The sequence below is a fragment of the Lichenostomus cassidix genome, chromosome 2 (assembly GCF_008360975.1).
Source record: "Lichenostomus cassidix isolate B80296 chromosome 2, HeHo_3.0, whole genome shotgun sequence".
In the NCBI taxonomy this organism is placed as follows: Eukaryota; Metazoa; Chordata; class Aves; order Passeriformes; family Meliphagidae; genus Lichenostomus; species Lichenostomus cassidix.
Window position 1 is genome coordinate 61,520,789 of NC_139482.1, and position 19,886 is coordinate 61,540,674.

Genomic DNA, 19,886 nt, shown 5'->3' on the forward strand with positions numbered 1-19,886 from the left:
AGACTGGTGAAGGGCTTGAAACACAAGCCCTATGAGGAATGACTGAGGGAGCTGGGGTGGTTTAGCCTGGAGAAAAGAAGACTCAGAGGAGAACTTATCATTCCCTACAACTACTTGAAGGGTGGTTGTAGTCAGGTGGGGGTCAGTCTCTTTTTCCAGGCAGCAACTAAGAGAAATAGAGGACATAGTCTCAGGCTGCACCAAGGGAATTTAAGTTGGATGTTAGGAAAAAGATTTTTACTGAAAGAGTGATAAGGTTCTGGAATCGTCTGCCCGGGGAGGTGGTGGAGTCACCATCCCTGGATATGTTTAAAAAAAGATTGGATGTGGCACTCACTCCCATGGTTTAGTTGAGACAGTGTTAGGGCATGGGCTGGACTCGGTGATCTTGGAGGTCTTTTCCAACCTGGTGATTCTGTGATTCTGCGATCTTTCTTGAATTAGCTACAGTTGTAACCAAACGAGAAAAAGTCAAGGCACAGTAAGATTTCATGGATTAAATTTCGTGGTGTGATGTAAAATGGAGAGGAGTTATCAAACACTAAGTGATTTTGCTGCCAATCAGAAAAACCCTACCTTGCTGCAGAAATTCAGGAAAGGTAAAGTGCAAATTCTGCGTCCAGCGAGGAATTACCCCATGCAGCAGTACTGGCTGGGGTCAGCTGCCTGTCTTTATCTTAGAGAATGATAAGAGAGCAAGGACTGCCTCAAGAAGGGACAGAACAATATTATCAATGTGTAGATCCTGATAAGAGGGAGTAAAGAAGACAGAATCAGATCCTTCTCACTGGTTGTAGCCAGTGAAGGGAAAAGAGATAATGGACACACATTAAAATATAAGAAATTCAGGCTCTATGTCAGAAAAAAACCTGCATTGAAACAGAGAGGCTGTGGAGTCTCTATTCTTGACAAAATCCAAAACCCACTAGCACTGAATAAAATGCTCACAGAGCAACCTGCTGTATTTGGCTCTGCTTTGAAAAGGGAATTGGACAGGGCAATCTTCAGAGATCCCTTTCAAACTCCACAAGTCTGTGATTCTGTGCAAAGAATGAGGCAGGCCAAAATTAGTTTAATGAGCTTGGCTAAGAAATTAATAAATATTAATTTAAATACCTCAGGAGCAGGAGGCCAGGTCAATGCTTAATAAATTTACAGAAAGAGTGATCAGAGAATTTCAAGTCTATAATAGAAAAAAATAATGTTTTCTTCCATTCATGTTGACCTTGGAAGAATTAAAATTCCTGCAGAAAAATATTATTGGGAAACTCAGCAGAAGATATGTCTAAAACTGAAGTCTCTGTATGAAAAGGGTAGGAAACACAGTGAATGAATGACAGGGCATCACAACCAGGAAGTATTTGCCCACGGGTTCTGTAAGATTCAACAATGAAATAGCTGAAATATATCAGTGCTGTATCAGGCAAATGTGAGCACAGTTTCTGTGAAGTAATTTCTCAGAAACCTACTGATTTTCTCTAAAGGAACCAATGAGATCTTATATTAAAAAAAGGAATGTTTGACACAACCAGCATGGAAAGCTTCATTGTGAGGAATGGACTGGAACATTTAAGCCTGGCACAAAAAAGGAGGTGGACATGATGTGACAGGAATCTCTAAATATGTTAAGAAACAGGTGTTTACTCTGTCATCTGGCTGATTAACCACCAAATGAGAGCTGTAGTTAGCATGTTCAGAAAGGCAAGCAAAAGGTGCACATCCTTCACAAAACATGTCATTAACTTAGCTAAGGAATTCTGCAGCAGGAATCTGAGGATGGTAAAATTTTCATTGTTAAAAAAGCCCCAAACAACAAAGGAAGAAATTCGAGGACAAATAACTCAGCTGAGGTCCATTAACCACATATACTCTTGGCTCAAGCCTTTCCTGAGATAAAAATTGATGCTGAGTAAAAGAGTGTTCCTGGTAAGTGTCATTTATATGTTCCTAGTCTTGTATTACACTCTTCCCAAAGCTCTGGTTGCTGATTGTTGTCAAATATACCAGATTTTTGATCTGGCACAGAGCCATCATTCTTATGGATGGATAGACGCATGCTGCTCTCACAGGAGCCTTTGGAAGTTGCCAAATATGAAAAACTACTGATCAAATCCAGACCCCACCATTTAAAAGAGTAATTATAAAACAGACATATTTAAAATAAATATTTTAAAAATAAAAAATAACATATTTAAAGTAAATAAATCAAATAAATTTACCCTTATGGGATGACGGGAAGGTGCAAGGGCTTCTTGTGCCTCAGAAACTTCATGTTCTTGAATGCTGCCATTGCCACTGCTGTCCCCTGAAGCCTGTGCAAAATCCAGTTATGGAAGCAAGTTCATAAATTCAGGGAAAAAAGCATGATCTCCAAGGAACTGGCTGTTTAAATGCAGAAAAAACCCCTCTTTTTTGGTTGCTGAAGCCTCAATGTCATTATGATGTTAACTTATTTCAGTACTTACAGCATTCCATGAAAATGACCCTTCAGAGAAATAAATGCCATAGTTCATTTCCTGAAAGGTGTTTTAGACAAAAGAAAATGATACTTTTTGAAAAAGCAGGTTTGGGGCTTGCAAAGGAAAAAAAATCCCCCACACAGATAGTTTTAAGTATGATACAATGTTTCCAAGAAAAAAATACTGCATTTAGTGTTATGGAAGATGTCAAATGGAAATTTACTTTGAAATCTCTGAGGCATTGAGGAAGTATTTATAAGAATACTTACATAAGGGTCATCATCTTCACAATGATCTTCAGTAGCCCTTGGGTCAGATTTGATTGTCAGATGTTGAATCGAGCCCTGTGTGGAACATCAAAAACATTTCAAGGGAGGAATATTTTAAGTTGCAGGTGTGAAAGGGAGTGGGGATGGAGAGGTGGGAATTAAACAAAGCAACAAAATACCCCAAACTGTGCGCTGATTTATTTGGAAAATGGTCTGAAGTATAAAATATTATGGTAGTAGTCCAAATTTAAAGACATAAAATTAATTTGTACATTTACTTTTTGCGAAATGTAGAACAAATTGAAGCTGTCAGAATATAAATGACTATCATGTCCCAATCCTGACTACTTTTTTTAGTTAAGAAGTGCATTGCAGCTCCACAAGTGGCACTTGAAAATACCTCATAATGGAGACAATTGATGGGAGGGGAATACCAATAAGTGATTAACTGGGTCAGGAACAAACCTGGAAAATTTAACACTTTCCAGAGAGGAAATAAAGGAGATAGATTTTCTGATAAGAAATTTCTTTTCTTTTCAGAATCACAAACCGTACTTTTCAGTCTGACATGCTGAAGGAGCAGTAACAATTTCATTTTAAACATTTAACTTTTGTTTCTGCAGACTCGAAGTGTTTTAAGAAACATGTGGGGCACGTTTCCTTATTACAAGATCTCACAAAGTTAGATATGATGCATACACAGGGCACAAAGATGGATATTTAAATCAAGAACCAGTTTTCATACAACACAACTCCTAGAATATTTTAGAAAGGAATAAAATTTGTGATTCTATCTTAATTAATCCTCTAATTTCTGAACCTTTAAAGATTCTGAAACTCATGCAGTTGGTACCTCCAGAGCTTGCTGGCATTCTGAGGCAATAGCTCAGTAATCTCAACCATCTTATTTCTCTCAAAACTTAATGGGCAACTCAGATATTGATTTCAGACTGACTGAACAGTTCACTGAAAAATCATACATGAAAGGAAGCACAAGCAATTAAGCAGTCTTCTGGAAGTGATTTTTTTTTTTCACAGTACAAGTGAATCACATTTGGAGAACACTTTTTTCTCCTCTTCCTCTCATCTGTGGCCCTGGATGGTGAAGGAAGCAAAATGGAGAGCTCTAATGTTTCCCAAGTGTCACTGCTAGCCAATTTGTCCATCTAGGAAAGTCATGGAGCAGTTTTCATGGTAGGGATGGTAGGTACGAGGTATTTTATTCCCTCTCTGCATCTTGAGGCTGTTGCTGCCTTTCCTTTTAAAGCTGGTTTGCAGCATCTGGCATCACTGATTCAGCTATGCTTGATCGTTGTCTGGTTTCTACTTTTCTTTACAATCATCAGGGCTAGATTTTCCTTTGGCTTCAATAAATCTAATGTCAGTTATATCCTTTTGTGTCTGACAACCAGAGCCTTAGACACATGAACTCCCATTAGACAGAGCAAACCAGCATCTGACATCTATGCATTTGCACAATCTGCTGTGATTTGTTTCTGTTTTGGGCTATTAATGTAAACAGTTCTTGGCATAGAAGCAGAGTTTTAGTGAGGTTCAAGCATTTAGTTTTTCTACTCAAAAGCAACTGTGACATATGATGCATGAAGAAATAAAGGCACGGGACCTAGAGTACAAGTCACAATTATTGGTAATGAAGCAATCAGAATATTGGCTGAAATTTATGTAGTCAATATAGCATAGAGAACAGGCTGTTTCAGTGGAAATGCATTACAATGTCATCCACCATGGATTTCTGTCATCCTATTTACAGATTTTTGGTGATAATCTCAGCAAGTGATCATCACATATGTTTTCCTGGTGATACACTAAAGTGGTTTCATTTTCTGGAATGTTTCTCAATCTTAGTTAGTGATCAGGCATTCACAATACTCCAGTCCTCCTATTTGCCTAAGAAAGGTAGCACCAGCAGGCAGTTTTTCTACACATCATTTTCCACCCCTTATTTGCTGCTAATCAATACAGTTCTGTAATTCTAGGTGCTTAGACTAGTCAGACAAATTATAAAAGTACATTATCCTTGCTGCTTAGCAGATGGAACTCACAACCTGCCAGTACCCCTGAACTTTGGAAAGGACATCTTTATTCCCTAAAGAAAAGGATCCACTCGGTTTCATGCTGCTGCTTTACTAATTTAGAAATTAATCTCACAAAACACAGTACAAGTTCTGGAGTACAGGAAATAAAAAACCAAGACAGATAAATTCCAACATTTTCCTTTCCATTTGACAATGAGTTGATCTCACAAATAGTGGCTGTTCTCAGTGGCTTAGCATTTTGGTCAGGATGCATCAGGAAGGATGCCTGCCCTCAAGCTAAGAAGGCCTGGGAGCCCTGTAGTAGTGGTTTTGGTGCATTCTACTTCCTAAAGAACCTGGCAAGCTTCAAATAATATATAGATTGTGAAAATACACCTTTATCTTCCAACTATCTTTATCTTTGATAACATCATTCTCCTTCTGATGTTGAATACCTAACTAATAAGAATTTAAAACATTGACTTAATAGTAAGGTATTCTCAGAAATTAAGAAAATGAATTCTCTGAAATCTGCTCTTCTTGGAAAGGCCATAACAATTTATGTTAAGTTATGTTTAAGTACGTTATGTTTAAGTACATATTTACTTTGAAATGTCTAATATTTAAACAGAAGATTGAGCTTAATATCTGAACTATTAATAAACTTTTGAGGATCTCAGAACATTTGTATTTTAAACCAAAGGTTATATAACTGCACTGCCCAAACCCTAGTCAGGTATGGAAAATGCAAGCTATATGATTTGACCCTCATTTGGGATATAACTTTGTAAGCAGACTTTTTTGGGTAGAGAGTGAATGCATTAAACACTGATGCATGTAAATTTATCAGACAGCACTTACTGTGAACTTTTCCAATCCTGTGGCTCCTGCATTACCAACAAATATCCCAGAGCCAGACTCAAATACCAAGGTTCGAGCAGACCTTTGCAACCGCAGCCTCTGGTATTCTTCACAGTCCATGAACAAAGCAACATCATTTCCCTCAACAGCCACTGTAAACCTATTCCACCTGTTAGTCATCACTGGCACTTTAAAGGAAGCAGCCTCTTGGGAGATATGGGATCCAGGCTCTGTGTAGTACATGATTATTCTCTGGGTGCTGTCATCAACCAGTGAAATCCTCAGTCCCAGGTAGATTGTTTTCTGGAAGGCATCTGTTATTGCAAAGAGCACTCCTCCATGATCACTGTTTGGTTTCACAGTAACCACGATAGCAAAATCTCTGTAGAAAGGCGATGGTATTACAGCACTGGTCAGCCGGCCAATGTTGGAATCTGGACCAAAGCTGTAAGCTGGGAACCCTCCATAGCCAGTGACAAAGTAGACAGAAGGAGGAAGAGGGACTCCTATTAACTCCGTGAGGTCAAGGTGTCCTTTTGAGCCTCGTTCTGTGCACGAGAAAAAATGTGTTATTTATCCTTGAGGTACACAGCCCATTTAATTTATATGACTTAAGAAAGGCCTGGAAAACTGAAATGCAGTGTTATAATACCAGGAACACATTTCTAATACTTCAGGCCACATTCCAGGTAGTGCTTAAACACATCTAGCTATGTATACGTAATCCTTTGCCCTTTGACTAACAGAGGTTACTCATATGCTGAAGGAAGGCACATGTAAACATTTGGTGAACTTGAATGGCAACAAGTATTTCCTGCAACATATACTTACTTCAGCTGTCCATAAACTGCAGAAAATGCTGAATGTGCTTGCATAGTGCATTAAGCAGAAAACAAGAAACATTTGTTTTCTTAAATAAATTGAGATCCTTTACTGTCACAAAGACAGAAATAGTTCTCTACAAACAGCATGGCCCAGTTTCACAAAACAGGACAAAATTTATAGTGCATTTGCTTTTAGCCCTTGCAGTTACCCGTGTATACAACAGACATCAGATTTTATTTATGCCATATTTTGACGTTTGTCTCCTTAATTGCAATGCATAGCTACCAAATACTATTTAGCAATCGAAATTCAGTTTTGCAATGAGAGTATTTACGTTTTGGCAAACAGGCAGAGTTATGTGCCTCTGCCAAACACGCCCAGAGATACAAGTCCTACTGGGCAGTGAAGGAGCAATGAGAATAGCTAAGTATCTGCACCCAATTTTAACTAGAACCTTGGGAAGGCAAGCACTAGCAGCATATTAGAAACAGAATAACCAATTTTCTTCTTCTAAGAAGTAAAAGCAAGCAAAAAACCCCAACATTTTTAATCCTAATGAGAGATTCAGGTCTGAATCTATACAGAAATACTCTTTCAATTTTTAAAAGTATTCAGTTACCTGTGACTGTAATGGCCATATAGGCAGAATAAATGCAAATGGAATAGTAATGGAAAAGGTATGACAGCCTATCTGAATACTGCAAGCAAAATGAACTGAAAAACTTCGCTTAAAATACCTGATTAAAATCAGACAAAACAAAATAATCTTACTCTCTGTAAAATGGCACGCTGGTTCTTTATAATGAAGAGCTAGAAAGTTTCTTCAGCTGCAATGTACTTCTGTTATTCATTGCTCATATGCAGTACCAGCCTGGATTATGTGTTGCAAAGTGTTTTCCATTGTAATAGTGGCTTTGCAAAGAAATTGTAAAATGTTCCTCCTGTACCAAAATGTTATAGTACAGTTGAAATAAATCCTAATCTATATTCTTCCCAGTAGTTGATAATCATATAATCATAAAGGTCTGAAAAGACCTCCAAGATCATTGAGTCCTAATGTTAACCCAGTGCCACTGTGTTCACCACTAAGCCATGTCCCCAGTTGCCACATCTGCACACCTTTTGAACATTTCCAGGGGGAACTTGTTGACTTGAAAAAAGGGGCTAATGTTCTTCATACAGAAACAATTGCCCTGAAATATTTTTGAAAATTTAGAAACTATGTTTAGAAACATTAAAACTAGCTCCTTATCCAGAAACCAAATCCCTTTGAGACTTCTAAATGCTTTGCCAGATAGATTTTTTTCCGGTTTCCAAAAGCTTGAAAAGTGGATGCACTTTTTTTCTGGCCAAACACAGCTAACAATATTTTATTGTGAGTCTAATAGTGGGCCATGTTTTCTATTCACACATACATACACATAAAGGAATCTCCACTACAAGCAAAATACATAAGCCATTACACAAGGGTAAAAAGGTAAGGAAAATAGTAATCTTGAAGGATAATATAGGAACTGTACACAGATACCAAACCTATACCCAAAGAGTCATGGTAAAGTGACTAAGAAAAGAGATGGACAGTATCTAAAGTGTGCAGCAATCAGGCTTGGACAGTAGGGTGCATCCTAGGAATGAAACTAATAAATACAACTGTAGTTCCCCATTTCCCATTCTCAAAGGAAGCTTTGGTGATTACAAAAGAGCCTGCTCATTCTCCCCACACATGTGGAGCTGCAATCCAGGTGCAATTTTCCAGTCACTTATCCAACAGTAACACACAGAGCCCCAAACATGAGCTCTTTTAGCACAGCCTTTGAGACAAACAAAATGTATTTGCAAAAGGTGCAGCAAAAGACAGCAAAGATTCAGGATTTCCATTTGAGTAAAATAAGTCAGAAGGCCCAGCAAAAGTCTGAACTTCAGTGAGGCTGGGGTAGTATCTTACACCTATCCGCTGCAGAAAATCAAAACAAAACAAGAATTGCCTAGCCTAATTCTGTACTTACATCTCAAATCCAGCTCTTAATGGATTTATGAGGACCTAGAGACACAGTTAAAAGCAGAACACAGACCTACAGCCACAGGTTTTCAATTATCTCTGACAAAATTAATGTCTCCCTAATGCAGTTATGTTAGAATAAAAGTACTCACTTATTCCCTTACATAAATAGGTAAATGCTATGCTATTTTAAGTACTTTTAAGCCAGCAGAGCACTATGTTGCACCAGAATAGTTCTGTTTCAAACACTTCTAAAGCACTGGATATTGGGGAGCATCCAGAATTCATCCTATTTATATCCATGTTTCCTAGACCTGAGGCACTGGAAGGTGTAGTAGAGAAGCAGCTTTAATATTAGCTATATTTTATCTCAACAAGTATATCCCCATGAATTGGGATATTATATAATTATATATATAATTATAGTATATATAAGAGTATAGATAGTACACATTATATATATAATTTAGAGCTATGAGCTGTGATATACTTTGCAGTTTTTACTATTTGTTGCTGCATGTTTTAGTTGAAATTGCTAAAGAATAGCTGACCACTCCCACTGAGTAGCTTCAGGGACCATTTGAGAAGCACCAGTGTGCTGTAAAAATCATCTTGTAAGTCAGTAGTATATGGTGCGTTTCAAGACTGCAGATGACAATAGCAGAGGTTAGGTTGTTTTGGGTTTTTTTTTCCTTTACTGCAATTTTTGATGTAATTACTTAGGCAGGGTGGAATTTCAAACCTGTGGGATCCAAAATACTTTTTCACTGCTCACAAGGGATGAAGTGCAGAGGAAAGAAAAAAACCTGCCTGCACGGAGGCCTACTACATTTGTTTTAGATGTTAAGGCATAAACATAGTATTTATATGTTATAAATGGGAATGGTGGCGGAGGCAGAGAAAAGCCCACATTCATAGAATTTAACCTATCACATCCATCTGTGCCTTTTTGGTTAGGAGCCTCCTTTCAGATGCAGTGTCTGGCACCCACAGCACTGCTCTCTGGACTGTGCACATGCGTGACCTCATCCTGGTTGCCTCCTCCTCATATTTTACCTCATGGAGCAGGGTTGTCCTAATGCTTGGCCTTGTCCAAAACCCTTGGATGATCAAGCTGCATGACAGAATTATATAATGCTTTGGGTTGGAAGGGACCTTAAAAGTCATGCCATTCCAGCCCCTCTGCCACGAGCAGGGACACCTTCCACTGGACCATATTGCTCAGAGCCCAATCCAACCTGGCCTTGAACACTCCCAGGGATGGGGCACCAACAGCTTCTCTGGGCAACCTGTGCCTGTGCCCCACCATCCTTGCAAGTAACAAACATCTTCCTAATTTCTAATCTAAACCTACCCTTCATCTTATGTGTCTGACCCCTACGTGCCCTTGGGAAAACACCCTCTCCAGCTCTCTTGTAGGCCCCTTTCGGTACTGGAATGTGCTCTAAAGTCTCCCCAAAACTTTCTCTTCTCCAGAGAAGATGCTATCAGGATGCTATATTGAAAGCTACTTTAGGAATATGACTAGAATCTGGAATTTTCTTACAAATAGTAATTTAAAACCCAAGATTTTTCACTTGGAGAAGGGTATTTGTATTTCCTGTTGTCTACAAGAGCTCATATAAAACTTGGAATACCCATAGTCTGTATTTCTAGCTGATACATCACATTTTGACACAACCGAATTTAAAGATTGTATAAAGCAAACTATCACACAGGCTTTGGGAAACTACTGCCACAGAGTCCAAGGCTACAGGGTTGCAGATAAGGACACTGTTTGTCAGTCTACTTCTATCCATGGTTTCAGCACTAGAAAATATAACAGAAGCAGAGTTCAACAGCAAGGCCTCACCTCTGACATAGAGAGAATTACCCACCTTAACCTGATTTTAAAATATACAGTTCTAAAGTCCCAAGTCTGAAAGAAAAGAAAGAAAGAAATATTGACAAGTCCTTTGAGCTGAAGAATACAATTGGCACTGTATGGTGTGACCAACCTAAGTCACACTACTGCAAAATAAACACATTGCTGTTGTCTTCCATGCTGTGAGAAGATACTTGAGCTGGACTATCTCAGCTTCATGAATGCAAAGACTGAAGTTACAAATATTTGTTGTAGTTGGCCCCAGCTACTTACTTTTTAGCAGTAATAATCATTCAGCTGATATTTTAAGGATTGTCCCATTTATGTTTTCCATTATGTTTTTTAGCTAGAAATGCCTTTTAACACAATTACTCAGGTAAATCAGCTGCCACATTTAGCCCAATTCTGCTCCAGGTTAATGAGCAATGATGGGTACATAAGAGTCAGAATAACATGCTCAAGTGGATGCTATTTGCTAAATGTAAGAAGTCAGCCACCCTCTTGCTAAAACTATGGCAGCTGTTTTTAACTCACTCAAGGGAGGGCTTGGATGGTTCCACACAGATGGGAGTGGGATGGGTGCTGAGTTTTGAATGAAATTATTATTTTCTCTTGGTTTTTAGCTTAAGTTCTCCTAGTGTTTCCCCCTGTTCCACTTCAGACACTTTTATTTGAGCTGCTGTCCATATTCCTGGCCCATGGCTGTAAAAGTCCCTTCACTCAAGATGGTTGACTTCTGTGCAAGAGCACCTCATGTCACCACTGTCCACTGCTGCCTTGCTGGCAGCTACTTTTCATGTTCTTTTAAGGAAAGGGGAGAAAAGAGATATTTTATGAAGCTTTCAAAACCAAACCAGGCTCAGAGCAGCAAAGAACAGGCACTTCTGCGTCTGTAAACTTGAGCCAAGCTGACCTTGCTTCCCTGTCCTTTACTAGTCCAAATTATCACAACTCCAGGTTTTAAGTTCCCCTTCCAGCACCGTAAATAAACCTTCTCTGTCTCAATGGTGCACTGCCTCTGCTGTGTATTCAGAGACGCTGTAACTGCAATAGAACATTGTTTTATATGAGTGCAGTTATGAGGTGCAGTAAGAAAATTCCTTCTTCCCTGCTGCCCAAGTGCATTTATTTTGCAGTTAACAAGAAGTATTTATAGCAGTAACATTAAGCAGAGAAGGATTTCCACATCTACCAAATAAAATTTAATCAAGTACTGCAAAGAGAAAAAGAAGGGGAATATTTTAGCACAGTCCCAGATGTGCTGCACGAAATAGAAGAGGCCGACATCATTGCCGCTTCCAGGGAAAACAGCATTGGCTCTGCTTGCCCTGCTTGAATACATTTTTAGCTGCCATTAACACACTGTTGGAAATCATGGATAGAATATATTGGTCTTTAAGCCTGCAGCATTTCCTTCTAGATGCCTCTGGAAACCTCAGAAGCGCGTTCTAGTGGTGTTGCACACCCAGAAGTCAGGCTGCAGCCAGCAGGAGCTGCGGTACTCACCGACACGCTACAGCAGGCCCGGCATTCCTCAGCGAAAACTACTTTCCAACATTTTCTGCCGGCGCTTGCTTTTACGTCATTGTCATTCTGCCCTCTACTGGGCAAAAGTGACTAAGTATAGTTAATTTAATAGGCATCTATTTTGCACAAAATACAGTTCGGGGTTCTCCCCCATCCTACATTTAATCTTGTTTGAGAAACTTTATTTCATTACAATAAACTAACAACTTTCCAACTAACCACCACCACCAAAATGCTTTTTTCTATACAATCAGTTTTTCTTTTTTTATTTTCTCTTTCCACCACCCCCCAATCTAATACTGCATTATTTTCTCATTGTTTTGTTCAGCTAGAAGAGCTTCCATATATTTTTGAGCACCCTTTTTTTTTAATACATAAACCCAAGGCTTTTTGATATGTACTCAATGAACTGTTCTCCTATAACAAAATCTATGTTTCAAACACACCAGTTTCTTTGAGCCACAGCTGTAGAGAATACAAAATACAGCATAGACACTAAATATTTATTGACCTTTTTTCCTCAGAAACAAATAAGAGGAAAAAGTCGAAATATTTAGCAATTCAGCTCTGGTAGTGAGGCAAAGCTAGCTGAACTCTTTACGAGAGGGTAAAAAGACTGAAACCACTGTCTAGAAACTCAGAGTCCTCTGTATCTTTCTTTATGAGGCCTTTTGAGCCATTAGTTACCTGTGAGGGGTATCCTTTGAAACATCATTCCCTTTTCTCATGCTAATCCTTTGGGGATGTACCAAGTCCATTTAGTTCAGCACTTTTTTCTTTGCAATCACATATATTTCATATATTCCATAGGCATTAGTGCAAAAAGCAAAGGCAAATAGCACAAATGCACTTCATGGAAACAGATTTCCAGACTTGCTAGGACATCCAACCTCCTAAAGATAACTGGACAAAATTAACCTGTGTAAGCATTACAGAGTCTGCATTGAATATTGCAGCTGTTCAACAGTAGGCACCTGTAAAAAGGTTGGACACTGACTTTACAAAATGAAATTTGTGTGTGGTACATGGGCAATCTGATTGCCAGCTAGAGGGACAAGCAGCCTTTAATGACTGCAGGAGAGCAAGAGCTTTTGCATTTCATCACTAGGAAGCAACACAGCACTTCATAAATCAGTAGGGAGCTTTGGCTGAGGAGAGAGCATCGCTTATGAATCACCAGTGTCAGTGTCTGCTGTGCAAACTCTTTTACAACATCCAAGCTAGGATGTTTTAATTTCCATTACATCCATACACAAGCAGATGTGAATTATCACGCTACCCTTCTTCTTTCACAACAACCTTGAAAATCAGACAAAGTACATTGTCTGCTGTGTATTTTCTTGGGGGAGAAATATATATTGCTGTTCTTGTTTTCTCTTTCTGTCTCTCTTTTTTTATCTTGACTTTTATCTTGCAAGGTTATGACCAACATCCTTATTGCAAAAAAATTATATATTTCTAAGATGATGAAGACAGTTCACTTTTAAAACGCTGGCAGAGGGCAGCTGACAGTTTCCTAGATTTAACAGTTGTACATGCCAGCAGAGAGTCTCTGCCCAAATGTGGCAAAACAGGCACTGACATACTCTGGCACACTAACCCGAATATAAATTCTCATCCCATATAAAGAGATTGAATGGGAAGCAAGGATAGAGAACACTTAATCAGCAGCTCCTGGGGTTGCCCCTGCTGTCTTTTCTAGACTCTGCTCTGCAAAGTTCTGTCATAGAACAGGGGCATAAGAAGGACATGCAAGGTGGGATTCGTGCTTTACAATTTGCTCTATGAAAATTAGAAACCTTGCGCTAGAAATGCTCCTTCACTGCTCACACCTGGTTTGGTACACCATATCCCTCTCTTGCATCAATCAAATGACCTGAACACTACCTTTGCCCCATTTTTCCAAAGAGTACCATGCCTTTCTGTTTTCCTCTGACAATGTGAATGACCCAGCAAACTTTCTCCAGTCAGAAAATGCTGCTCCAGACAATCACATGCCGAGTCTGTGCCTGTGTAAGAAGACAGATGTCATTCTCCCTGCTCATCCCACTTTCAGGACATCTGTTTCATCACAGCAGTAAAAGCCTTCATGTGCAGGCCAACTTTGTACGCTGTGTGCAGTTTGATCTTGCAAGCAGACCCTACCCAAGAACGCCTGCAAGGAGTTTTGGAGTGGGACACGAGAAACAAATTGCTGACAGATATTTTTGTAGCTTTCACAGTCTATCATGGTCTCTGTGTGATGGAAGCCGATATATCTATGAGACCTCATCAGAACTTTAGGCAAAGCATTATGAAGCCTTCTTCATGCAGCTAAGCTGAGAGCAGAAACTAATTTAATTCCAGTTTAGACTAGACGAGAACAAAAAAATAAAAATATTGCAATAACCGAGGTTAAGTTTCGGGATTTTTTGTTTGGATCTTCGTTTTTGTTGTTGGTTTTTATTTTTAAAAATTAAGAGCTATGGCCCCAGTAAGGTAACAAAAACTAGAGTATTTTTTCTGCATCCTTGACTCTTCCACAGCACTTTGAGTTGTGGTGGACAATGCTCGTCTCTCAGAGGAGTATCCATCCTTTTTATGTTAAGCAACATAAGTTGGTATTTTATTACTAATGTTTTATTTGCAAGTCCTTAGGAGCACTTATATTGCCTTGCAGGAGCATCCCTTTCATAAATGTTCTTAAATTTATGCACCTGACATTTATCATTACTTTTTATCCTTCTAAGTGTGTTCTCATGTATTCTTGTTGCTATTGGATTTAGTAGCTAACAGACTTGATATTACAAATGGCCAGGATTCAGAGAAGTTGAAAAAAGGTTGTGAGGTAGATGATGTGGGAACAGTTAAAATTAAAAGTATGTCTTGTATTGGACATGAACATTTCTGACAGCTAAATGCTTTTATAGCATGAATGCAGCAGTAAAATTGTAGAAATAAAATCCAGTCAACATAATTCTTCTTTCTCCATCTTCCTTTTGCCCAAGAATTTCATTTCCCAAGAGTTGTGTTACAGTACTTTTATATTTCATTATAAATCACATATGCTTTTATTATGCTTCTGTTTTTTTGCATTTCCACAGTGAATGCACTGAATTTTTTAAAAAGTTGATTGATTTCAAACAAGATATCATAAAAATGTCATTTCTAGTAAAAAAACTCTAGGCTGAAATCCTGGCTAAAGCCTTAAGTGAAAGACCTTCTGGTTTTAAAATGGCTCCTTGATATAAATTCCTAGAATTTTGTGTTATGATTGGATTCTATTGCCGGGAAAGGATAAGCACTCACTAAATCTTTTTCAGCATTTAAAACATCTTATGCAAATATGTTTGTTCTCCAAACAGTCCCTCTCCAAGTGGAAACACAAGTAGTGTTTCCCACCCTGACTCTGTTCCTGATCCATGAGGTTTGTAAGGATTTAATGGCCATCAGGCCTCCGTGTCTTTGCCAAATTTGGTGCACAGAAGTTCAGACTCAAAGCAGACTCAGAAATCATTGCACAGATATGTGCTGCAATTACATATGTATTATTTCTTGGTGAATCCAGGTTAAAATCAAACCATCACTGTAATACCTGCCTAGAGACCTCCTCTTGAACACAAATACAAGTTCTTTTTTTCAGCTCAGTGGAGTAACTGCTTTTACTACTTAAAAACCACAGACTTCCCACTGGGGACCTCACACATGATCCTGTGCAACAGTAAACCAAGCAAATCTGATTCAGCTACATGACTTCATAAACAAATATTTTGCAGAGCATCTCTTAGAGGAATTTTTATCTTCATTAAGAAGAATATAGAGGTTTTCTTTAGAAGACAAATGAAATAAAAATGAGATGCTTGGTATAAGTATTTCACCCCATTCATACAGATGGAGTAATGCAGTGCAGTGACTTTACTTTCACCTGGCTTCAAATGAGCACAGGCTCATACATTACATTATCCATGGTTTTGGCACTTTCTTCACAACCAGAAATGCTAGAAATTCACCAAAAATCCTCAGATAGAGACCTGCACACTGCTGTCTCTGTCAGATAGCTCAAAAAGTTTCAATAAGTTCTACAAACAAGGTTTATAATTTTTTTTAATTTTAATTTACATACTACCATGGAACACTAATATTTTGTGTTTAATTTACACACTACCATGGAACACCAAAAAAAAAATGCTGTGTTTTTCCCACAAATGCACCATGCTGAAAGTGACCATGCTATGAAATGTGTTATTTTATGTAGATGATGACCAGCAGTCTTCCCTCATAGTGTAGCTGCATTTTCAGGCATGTACTCCCCCTCTTCAGTCCATCCTTATCCACCCCTCATCACATGACGCAAAATGCAGTCTCAAGAAGGGACTTGAGAAACTTCACAGAGATGAAACAAACCTTCACTCTGATTCAAAGCTGCATTTCCCTTGTGCTGTTTCCAAGGAATTATGGCAGGAGCACTATGGCAACATTGGAACAGCCCCATGTGTCAGATCTTTCATCAATGTAGTTCCCAGTTTTAATCAGACTTTTGCACATAAATAAGATTTTCTATGTACATACGCATGTACCAAAGCTTGAGTCATCTAGCTGTGACATCACTGATTACTACCTGACAACTAAATCAGATAGACTAGAGTGCCAGGTAGACCATAGTTAACAGAAACATCACTGACTCAAAATGAAGCAGAAGGTAATACATTTTCCAGCTTGGTAACATTCATTTTAACAGTTCTACAGTCACACAGAATTATGGAACTAATTCTGATGTCTCTGGAACTTATTGTTCTCACAAGCAGTCCTCCACTGATTGGATACAATGAGAATTAATCAATAGCTTCTGTCTAGAATCACTAAAAAATCTGTTATATTTTATTCAGGATTTAAATGTATGACCAAAGGGGGGAAAAGGAACTTTTATTTTTTTAATCACTCAAAGAATATATTATGTTTGACATGTGCATGGCCAAAAATAATTTCATTTCCTCCAGGGTATGTAGAGAATAGATGAAGTCCTATGGTTGGTAAATATTGTATTTTTAGTTCACTCAAATGTTATTTGATACAAGAGATGAAAATAGAAAAAAAACATAAAAGTAGTGTACACCAGTAATTCTTAGATCTTGATACTCGATATACAGTTGAAAGTCTTTCCCAGAGAAATCTCAACTGCATGCTGTCCCTAACTTGCAGAATATAGCTGATTTACATCTGTATCCAATATTTATAAATCCATTTAAAATGTGTCAGTATATTGGCCTTTTGCTTTTAAAAAGTTGGTTGCCACAAAATGTTGTTCTTTGGGCTTAAATTTCAAAGGTTACTTTCTCGAGGCTATTAGCATTGTGACAAGAATAAGAAAGAGCAATGTACTTAGAATTTATTGTGTTTTTCTTAAGGCTCATTTAAACTGAAGATTCAGAAACTCAAAAAAGAAACTCATAACAAGCAACAAACCACAATGCTGTTGGCATTTTTTGGCTCTGATTATATGCTTTGCTCTTTATTTTCACTGTCTGAACCCTGAAACCCTCTTGTATTTTAAGACACTAGTTTCACCAATTTCCCTCGTGATAAGCACAGCTGTGTGTTAGTAATAGCACAACTATGTTGCACAAAATTTTAATTAGGTCTGAATTAAAGCATGCCCTTTGATGGGTCAGACTCCAACAGAAGTCTCCAGGTAGTGGAAATTATAGCATCATGCAGCCTAAAGGCTGTGTTTCCCACGTTCTGAGCAGTGAGTTCACCAGACCTTTCAGTTCTCTGCTCTCACCTCCTTTTTCTTCCACCATCAGCTGGAATCACTTTCCTCCTCCACCATGCCATACATAGCCTAATACCACCTCATGTTTGCTCTAACTTTGTTTAGTAGCTTCTTGCCAAAATCACTGGACAAAGACATGCCATCCAATGTGCTGAGCTGCAGCTTCAAGACGCATTTTTCAAACTGTAGGCTTTATGACAAATGATATAGGCAGTGCTGTAGCCCTCTTCCCTGAGAATGTACCGGTTTAATCTTGTTCTCTGGCATATTGCCAGACCTGTGCACAGTGATGAGCTTGTATAAGGCCAACAGGCACCTAAGTCTTGAGTCTCTACCAAGTGTGTCAACATTCTTGTCAACATAAATGTCCCAGTAATCCTCCAAACCTCCCCTCTCTGTCTCCCATTCTCTACTCACATTTGCAGACCTATCAAGAAAATTTAAGGTGAACAGGATCTCATTATTCCCCTCTCTTATCAGTCTTTGAAAAGAATATTAAGATCATATGGTTTGGTATTTTTTTGTTTTACAAACTGTTCTAGTAATTGAATAGTAACACCAATGTACACTTTTCTGGGCATGCAGCAATTAACATGACTGCTCTGGCATCATAGAGAAAAGCTATTCTTCTGGCATCCAGATGTCACAAAATACTACCAACAAAAAAGCTCAGTATGTTCAGGTTCATCCCCTGGAAGCTGAACATTAGGACTTCAGTTTACATTCAGTGAGCTTTGACCTTCTTTGTACACACTACTCTGTGCACAAAATGCAGCAGTAGTAAAAAGCGTTCAAGGAACAGCAGAATCATATTGTAATAGGTTAAACCTGAAACAGTTATGAAAATTGAGAAAAGATAGCTAAGAAATTGGTTTTTTTGATTCTTGGGAGCTCTGTACTTGTCAAAAAACCCAAAGAAGTGTAACTGATTTTCACATGGGGTGGATCATGGTAGTTCTGTTGCTTTTAGTACAGCTATGACAATGTTATATAACACAGCAGCTACTCTCAATATCCAAACTCATACTCTGCAAGTGTGGAAACACATAGTTGATGGCAAACCCAAACTTGTATTCATCAGTAATTTCATCACTTTCTTATATAATCATCACTCTCTTGTTTAAATGCTAAGTAAGATTCCATAGAAACATAAATTGCAATTTGGCATGGTGATTACAGCTGAACGTAGAAGGTATAATCAGAACACTGAAATCTACAATGCAGAAAGTATCCATTTCCCCACACCCTCCCCATGCACTTTTCCATAAGGATCAACTTCTTTGTGAGCCAGATCAGTTCCCAGTGGTCTGTCTGGCAGCTGCATTGCTTGCTTTGGAGTAACACCAAGGAACTAGCTGATACAGCCTGTGGAGTCATATGTAGGGGCTTTTCTGTTATTTTAAAGTAAGGAAAAGAATCACAAAATTATTTCAGCCTATAGAATGCAACTACAGACCTTGAGACTCAACAGGGCAAGAGGCTTATCTTGGATCTGACAGGATGTCTCTTTCTGCAGCTGAAATTTGTGGTTCTGTTACATGACCACGTAGCCAAAGTCACACAGATATTAATGTGTTTGGCTACACTCTCATATCTGGAATCTGAACATCTGCAGTGACATGAAGTGACCTAATGAATTCTGGTAGGCCAGAAAATAAAGACAGATTTTTAAAAAACACTTAGTAGATATCTAGAGCTGTGTCCCAGCAGAGGTTCTGTGCCAGACTGAAAGGGAACCAACAGAAAGACACACATTCTGATGGGCAGGAAAAACAGTGTTTAAAAGAAATACCGGCAATACTGCCAGTATCTTTATTGCAAATCTTCTAATTTCAATGCTTTTCATAGTGAAAAGAGCCACTGATTGACTTCCCACTTGGAAGTCCCACTTTATTTTCAACATAATGTGCTACTAAAGAGAAATTGTCTGAAAAACAAAGACTGAAACAGTCTTGCTGTGCAAACTGCCAGACTACTCAGGTAGTTAACCATGATAGCAGGCAATGCACCAAAAGCCTACGAGCACATACTCTGCTCTTGATCAAAGCTGCTGAGATACAAGTGTGTATAGCTATGTTTGTACACATAAATATACTTAAGGAAAAAAAAAATAACTTATCTAGTTGTCACTATATAATAATAAAAAATTTTATTTCTGAGACTACATGAACAAAAATACGCAAGTGTGACAAATTAATTCAAATTATGCAACCACTCTGGAATTCCCATAAACATTAAAACAGTATGTGGTAGCAGATTTTTTTTTTTTTGGAACAAGAGCTGCTCAGTCTAGT

At 38.4% G+C, this 19,886-nt stretch overlaps 1 protein-coding gene across 2 annotated transcripts in view; it reads right to left on the minus strand.

Moving 5' to 3' along the window:
* Positions 1-19,886, minus strand: part of COL15A1 (collagen type XV alpha 1 chain) — a 118,713-nt gene that overhangs the window by 76,318 nt on the left and 22,509 nt on the right. For both annotated transcript variants that reach the window (XM_085051758.1, XM_085051759.1), the window contains exons 3-5: positions 5,626-6,173; positions 2,729-2,803; positions 2,220-2,312 (exon numbers count right to left, since the gene is read on the minus strand). In XM_085051758.1, the coding sequence (XP_084907884.1) occupies positions 2,220-2,312; positions 2,729-2,803; positions 5,626-6,173 (716 nt within the window). The remainder of the gene's footprint in view (positions 1-2,219; positions 2,313-2,728; positions 2,804-5,625; positions 6,174-19,886) is intronic.